General features: G+C 27.6%; 2 protein-coding genes across 2 annotated transcripts in view; both read left to right on the top strand.

Annotated features, from left to right (window-relative positions):
- The window catches only part of LOC113385462 (NADH dehydrogenase [ubiquinone] iron-sulfur protein 7, mitochondrial-like), a 3,315-nt gene extending 1,453 nt beyond the window's left edge, over positions 1-1,862 (top strand). Inside the window, 1 exon segment of the mRNA XM_026623318.1 lies at positions 1,806-1,862. Coding sequence (XP_026479103.1) covers positions 1,806-1,862 — 57 coding nt within the window.
- Positions 1,863-5,657: 3,795 nt separating this feature from the next.
- On the top strand, positions 5,658-8,290 carry LOC113363258 (nicalin-1-like). The gene is made up of 8 exons (XM_026605749.1): positions 5,658-5,910; positions 6,282-6,469; positions 6,630-6,959; positions 7,017-7,226; positions 7,296-7,559; positions 7,636-7,785; positions 7,848-8,068; positions 8,149-8,290. The coding sequence occupies exons 1-8, from the start codon at positions 5,742-5,744 to the stop codon at positions 8,288-8,290; spliced, it is 1,674 nt and encodes a 557-aa protein (XP_026461534.1). The 5' UTR covers positions 5,658-5,741.
- Positions 8,291-8,342: the final 52 nt, after the last annotated feature.

Genomic DNA, 8,342 nt, shown 5'->3' with positions numbered 1-8,342 from the left:
TTACTCGTAAATTGGGGGTACCACTGTATAAACAAATATATTTATATTTATTAATTATATCATCTAATTGTGTAAGGTGAATGTTGGATAAGACTTCTGCAAAATATTAATAGGCTATGTATTCATAAAGCAAGTGATTTAATTAGTAAATGGATGTCTTCAGAAATTTCAACAATACCGTAGCGGCATATACAGAGTTACATCTGGGTAAAGGAGAGCCAAATGATTTTCTAACTTGCCTTAAAAAGTATTTGCGAGCTGTTTATTGAATATGTCCTAGAACAAGTAAATTTTCACAAGTAATCATATACATTTACAATTATTTTTGCAATTATATAAAACTATTTTTTCAGTCCAAAAAGAATTTTGATAATGAACCAGTATTAGAACACTGTTTATATATACTGAACAAAAATTATGATAAGCCTTTGCCACCTATAAATGGTGTGTTGCCTTCATGATCTGTATCATCATAATGAACTATATAGAGTATACTGCATTAATATAGCTTCAAAACAAATGGTTTATATCAGGTTCAGCTAAAAGATTATTGAAAATTATTTGAATGATTTTGATCCCGAAAACATAAGGTTAATGGAATATCTCCATGAAATAATCTCCACCTTTATTTAGATAGATTTATAAATTTCAAAATTTATCTCTTTCGTAGTTTGAGAAATAGTAAGCATATTTAAAAATTTACCAAACTTCTGTAAGTTTCTTCAACAAACGCTTTGAAAAAGGTCATTGTCAATACACTAAATTTTTCACTAGATAAAGCATTATCTAATAATGGAAATGAAATGATGATTAAATTATTTGAACAATTGCTTGAAACATATCAGAATGACCTTTAATATCTGAGGATATTCGGGACGACAATAGAGTTATGGTAGCACAACCATTGAAAGTTAGTAGATAAAATCCATCAAGATGATAAGGTAAATACATCCGTTATTAGTATTATCAAATATTTGTTTTACCTAAGAACAGTTTCTTTTTTTTTAGTTATTTACAAGTCTACCAATTGTTGTCTAGAACTACCAAATTTTATATTTGATCGCATTTCATCTCCAACTATTTGGTGGGAAACCTCAGCAACTAAATTTTGCAAAGCAGTGATCATTGATCAGCAATCAGTAAGCAAAATGATGAAAAAGCTTTAATTTAGCAAGAACTAATGTAAATCCAAAATGATTCGAAAACTTTAATTTGGCTGATGAGTGATGATTTATTGATGCTGGTGTTTCTGAATCCAATGAACAACAAAATTATATTTTAAAAAAATAATATCAGTCATGCAACAAAGCATGATGAAACTTTGTTGCCAGTAAACTGTGATTGGTGTTTGGGCTGATGGAGACAAACAGGCAGAATTAGTAAAGTTGAAAATGATAAATCAAACACTCCGCCTAAGAATGGCTTACACTTCTTATGTGATGTGCTTATGGTGACTTTAGAATCTTTGAGTGGTGCTTTTTACTTAGTATCAAATAACCAATAGATTTTTCTATTAAATTCAAATTGTTTCCAGTAGCGATTAGTATTCTTAGTAAACAAGCTCGATGGAAAGATACAATAGAACAGGTGATGAAACAATCATTTTTTTTTTTGAGCTTTATTCTTTTTTGACATCAAAATTTACCATTTTAAAGTATAAGCAATCAATAACTCATCCTGAGATCTTTGCAAGATAATAAAGTGCATTTTTTTTTAAGTATATAAAATAAATAATTTATTAATTTGTCATTTATGTGCAAACTTAATAATTTCCTAATTCATACAACACTTATTATAAATTTCAGGTCATTGAATGGCTGTATTTCATGACATTGTCAACAATGATAGCACCAAATATCTAAACGCTTTTCAAAAAGCTCTTATTGCTTCTAAATCACATGAACATTTGGAAAAAAAAACATCTTTGGAGTAAAGTGATACAAGAAAGTTACTTCAAGATTCGTTAAATACATCACATAAAAATATATTTTGTTTTATAAGGAATGTAGTTTTTTATAATTAAAAAAAATAATTACATTTGACTCATTTTATCAAAATAATCATCAAACCCTGTAAACGTTTTTTAATCTTTTTCTGATCATCTAACGCACAGCCCAAAATAACTTTCTCAAATGTTTTGTCTACTGGCCCACCAGGTTGCGAAATGCAAGCATTTAGGAATGATTCACATTTGGTTCTAGATTCATTCCAATTTGATCTGGCAGTCAGTACAATGTTGTCAATAATGGCATTTACCTATGATTTACAGGTTTTGAATATCAAAAATATCAAACACTTTATTGAAATTTAAAATATACCAAGTAAGATAAAAAAAAAATATTATTGGTAAATTACATTAAGAATTACCTGATGTAATGCTTCTTCTGTGTGATATCTCTATTTGTCCGAATTGTCAGTTCTTGTGTGACATCGAGATAAAACTCTGTCACAGTAAAAATTACCTCATCTTTCTCATCTACAATATGTAAAATTGTTTGTTATATATATATATATATATATATATTATATATATATTGTATGATTCTGAATTTGATGTTGACATATGTATTAACAAAGTCTAGTATTCGGGTATAACATCAATAAAAAACCTGAATTTCTTTCAAAAATTTATTTACGTGCATACTAGCCTTCATTCAATGATAAAATTAGTTAATCTTAGTATTAAATTGGAAGATTTTATAAAACCATGGCATCAGGATATGGTAATGCACTACACTATGTAATAAACATTAAACTTGTAATTAAACAATATTTCACAAAGTACTAATTTTAAAAAATCACAAATAGTGTGTAATATATGTGTTGTTCTTAGACTGGTTGAAGATATATCTTCATATAATGATATATAGATTACAATATCCTGATACCATAGAATACTAAAATCTTCCAATTTAACACTAAGATTAACTAATTTTTCCACTGAATGAAGGCTAGGATTATAGCTGAAACATATGGATGTAAAGTAAATTTCTGAAAGAAATTCAGGTTTTTTATTGATGTGTGCCCGATTACTAGACTTTGTTAATATATATATATATATATATATATATATATATATATATATATATTATTTATATTTGATATAATTTGTACATACTGTATCTCAGTCAGACAATTGTTCTGGTATGAGAGATCATGGCAATTATAACAAAAATAAATCTAAATTTTATGTATTATAATATATAATATATAATAATATAATATATAGCAAACCCAACGAACTCCGTTTCGCCACCAGATGTTTTCGTGAGAACGATGAAGAAATTTTTTGTTTGTTTTATATTTGAAAAGGAAAAATATGATTTTATTGCACAACAGTAATGAATTTATTTCGATAACAAAAATGAAGTGTTTTTAGTTGAACTTCTCTAAGTAAATGAAAGTGAATCCCCAAATTATCCGTTTCATGGAAGTGATCTTTGGAAACCACATTTTTTGTTTTTTGGGTCTGACGTTAACACAAACAAAGCGGATGGTTTTCTAACTCGTGAACAGGCAACGTATAACTGCCTATGTGAAAAACAATGATTTTCTAAATAATCTATTTGAAATTAAAAATAGCAAACACTAAGCGATTGGCCTTGCGACTTGTTATTGCGAACGCAAGGCGAACTGGAAATTGCATTCGTTTGAAGTCAAACCAAATCGCAAGCAATTTTTGATTGAATGGTGAAATTCAGTGCGTGGTACATCATTATACTTTGCGGCAAGAATTGTTCGTTGACTTAACAAGCATAATTCTGATAATTCTCACTAATGTCATTACTCGAATTTTTAATTACGGTGCGTGAAGTTCCAGCAATTTGCATTAAGGCACGATGCCATGCACCACTAATTTCTTAGCTATAAACCTTGCGGAGCCCGAGTTCTTTCCAACAAATGCAAAATTGTCGAAATCGGTTCGTGCGTTCTGGAGTTATTTCGTCAGGAAGAAAAACCCGACTTATTTTATATATATATATATAGAAGATATATATTGATTGTTTCTTTTCCGAACAGTAAATCCAATAATAAAAAAACAATTTGTTTTTTGAAGATGTTTAATAACGGCATTTTGGAACTAGATACGTTCCATCGTCAGGTTTATTCTGTCAAAGACAATGTTTTTTTGACAACCATTAACTAACATTAATTAATGATGGTTTTTAAAGATTATTTAGAAAAATTATAAATACCAGTGTAAAGAGTAATGAAAATTAACTAATTTTAAAAGTTTCATATAAAATTGAGAAGCAAAAATTATTTACCTGTAATAAATTTATATATCCATTCACTAATATCTTTTGGTAAAAAACTAATTTTTTTTGTTCATTCCCGAGAATATTTGTAAATGTTTTTAACTTCACGAGACTTTGTTAACACACTGTAATGGAATTCTGTTGGCCAGATGTAAGAATATATACGGACTTAGGCAAAAAATTTTTATGGTTCTTGTATTGGTAATTTTTGAAAAATGGGAATCTATGCCTAAGCAATTCTGAGAAATATTATTATGTATATATACATGTACATACATATACAACCTACACACATACATGCACATACAATTCTATATATTCATGTATATACAATTTATATATTCATACATACAATTATATACACGAACATAAACGCAAGTAAATGTATATAGTGTATATACAAAACATACATACAAGCACATATATGAATGTGTATAAATTATTACATATATACATGTATGTATACACACAAATTAATTCAAAAAACAAATTTTTATTATTCGATTTACTGTTCGGAAAGGAAACAAATATATTGAAAAATCCAGGACTTATCTATTGAGTATTATATATATATATAATATATATAATATATATATATATAAAACATTAATATTAATATTTACATTCATCTAAGTCACTCATGCTCTCTGAATTTTTCAAAGAATCAAGTGTTGCAAGCAATCCATCTTTCCTCTTCCAGTCGAGCAGCCTCTCTTCTTAAACGTTCTACATGAGTTCTAACTGATCCAAAGAGACTGAACAAACCTAATTAAATATAATATTTTAATTTTGTGAATGATATGATAGACAGAAAAGGATGAAATTGAAAATATATTTTTGATCAACATAACTTTCAATATATTTATTTATCAATAAAGTTATGTATGTGTGTAAATATATTCTAAAAGATATTAGATATGTATTTTTATTAAAAATTAAAATGAGAGATTTATATGAATTATATACCTCTCTTTTGGAGGGCTGATCAGATTCAGCTTCATCTATACGAGGTAAACCTGTCAATGCTGATGGAGAACTTGGTCCTGGAATATTAGTTTCAGTATTTGGTGGAATGCATGCAGAACCTTCAACTTCCATAACTCTAAAAAATAAATTGTAATTTTCTAACTATGTATATAGAATATCTAACTATAAAACTTTTTGCAATAATACTTTGTAATTTTGGCATTTGCGTCCATTTTTCACATTATCTGAGAAATGATACATACCAAGATATCGAAAGCAAATAATACAGTATATTTAAAGAATTGTCAGCAAAAATATCAGTATTTATTGTATTTGAAAATAAAACTTAGAAGACAAAAAATCAACTTCTGTAATTACGTTTTGATTATTGTTAACCCTGCTGTGAAATGCGTGCATATATTCAAATGGTTACCAATCGTTCTAGTCAGGTGGTTGTCAAAATAATCTTGAAGTGCTTCAAATTATATTTATACATATATTTCACTCGAAATTAAAATGTTTGAAGACGCTGAAGGATTTTCCGAGCTTTTTAAAGGCTATTTACCTTATTATTTATTAATTGCTCTACCTATTTTTATAATTATTTCACCGACTCCAGTTTTATCCTCACATGAATTTAGTGCCTACCGCATGCATCAATACGATTTACATGGAAATACTTACGGTAAGAGTATTTATATATTATTAAATCTTTGTAGAATAAAATTCCATCCGAAAAATCCCACAGAAAATATCTTTCATTTTGTATAGGTTAGGTAGTGAAAAGTAATCCTTTGGAAGGATTTTTATTGCATCTATCCACGTCATTTTACTTTATTAAGGGCTAAACATTGTTACCTCGATTTTTTTTGTATGTTAATAATAAAATTAATGTAATAAATGGATAAGTTAAAAGCTGCAAATTATATTTGAAGTTCATTTACAAATTATGCAAAATATTAAACTATAACTTTAAGCCCTGAATTGTTAAGGAATATTATGAAATTATTATGTATTCATTTACATATTAAATTATTTAAATAATTATTGTAATAGGTTGTCGGAGTTCTGCTATAAATTTAGAAGCACGATCTTTAGAGGGGTATCGAACATCAAGGCATTGTGTTGTTGTCAGTTTGCAGGATTTAACAGTTGAAATTTTTCATAATTTGCAAAGCAAAGCTGGTGCATTACTTATTGTACTACCAGAAACTTTGAATAATTTAACAGTAGAAGAAAAACAGGTTTGTGTTATACATTTTCACATTTATTTGTTATTTATTATATATATTATGCATTCCTTTAACTTAATATATATATTTTTTTCTATTATTCATTATTATAAATTATATTTTTTATTCAATAAGATAAGCAATTTATTTTATCATGAATTTTATATTCCAGGTTCTTATGTTATTAGAAGGATCTATGCTTACACAAGATGTTTCAATTCCTGTATATTTTACTACATGGTCTCAAGATGTTGATTCTATACTCAATGATATTAATGATGTAGGAAGCATAGATGATAAATCTAAACCAGCTCTTGATTCAATAATAAATTCTGTTGCTGCTAATGGATATCAAATAGTAGTATCCGGGGGATCCCATGCACAAAAATCTGATATTAAAGTTGTAACTTTGCAAGGAAATTTAAATGGCCAACCAGGATCTGATGGAAAACTGCCAACTATTGCGATTGTAGCTTATTATGATAGTCTCGGGGTTGCACCTGTAAGTTCATGAAATTAATATAATTCGTAAAATATTTGAACAAGTAATGTTTTTCAGGAAATGTCAATGGGTGCTGATTCAAATGCTTCTGGTGCTAGTGTTTTATTAGAATTAGCTAGGATATTTTCCCATTTATATTCAAATGTTAATACAGTTGGTCATTATAATTTAGTATTTTTATTAACCGGTGGGGGTAAATTAAATTACATGGGCAGCAAGAAATGGCTTGAAGACCAATTAGATTCACTTGATGGTTCTATCATTCAGGTATGTAAATTTGACTATTTTATAGAATTATTATAGATTATATCAATTATGAGATTTTCTGTATTTTAGGACGCCACTTATATAATGTGTTTAGATAATGTAGCCTCAGGAAACTCTTTGTATATGCATGTATCGAAGCCACCTAAAGAGAACACACCAGTAAACATCTTTTATAAAGAACTCAAATTAGCTGCTGGCAAATATCAGTCAAATAATCAGGTGACAATTGAAGGTATACATAAGAAAATAAATCTTGCAGATGATATATTGGCTTGGGAACATGAGCGATATAGTATTCGCAGATTACCTGCTTTTACTTTATCAACAATAAAGGTATCACTTTATTCATTAATCAAATGATATTTACTGAATTAATGTCATTTATTTAAGAAAATGTTATTTTATCTAGAATTATAAGGATCAAAAACGATCAACAATATTGGACCGTACAGACACTATATCTATAGAAAAGTTAGCTTTACATACTCAAATAATTGCTGATGCGTTAGCAAGTCAGATATATAATATTTCTTCAAGTCAAATTTTTAGCAATTCACTGGTAAATATTAATTTTATAGCATATATTTTATTATTAATTAATTAATTAATTAAATTTTATAGAAGGTTGAAAAGGACTCTTTGAAATCTTGGATGGAATACATTGGAAAGCAACCAAGATCTGCCCAGTTGCTTTGTGATAAAAATAATGCTCTTGTTTCAGCTTTAAAAGAAGGAATGAGTAAATACTTGAAAGATGTTAAAGCTACAGTATTAACACCAGATAAAAGGGATCCAGAATTCATGTTGTATGAAGGCTCTAAAGCAATATTAAATATCTATCGGTATGTACATATATTATAGACATCAATTTTGTATTTTCTAATCTAAACTGTTTCACCTTAAATATAATGTTTATTTTCAGGGTTAAACCAGCTATATTCGATTTGGTTCTTACTATTGCTATTATTGCATATTTAGGAATTATTTATTTGTTCATACAAAACTTTTCTATATTATATAATTTTGTTTGTAAATTAACAGAGTCCAAAGCAAAAATTAATTGAAATTTATATTATTTATTAAGATGATCATAGTCTATTTATTACATCTGTACAA

This window comes from Ctenocephalides felis, unplaced genomic scaffold (genome assembly GCF_003426905.1).
Source record: "Ctenocephalides felis isolate EL2017-DRISC unplaced genomic scaffold, ASM342690v1 CF-g0.4_SCAFFOLD_00845, whole genome shotgun sequence".
In the NCBI taxonomy this organism is placed as follows: Eukaryota; Metazoa; Arthropoda; class Insecta; order Siphonaptera; family Pulicidae; genus Ctenocephalides; species Ctenocephalides felis.
The sequence above is the reverse complement of the archived record's forward strand: the minus strand, read 5'-3'. Positions and strand labels throughout refer to the sequence as shown.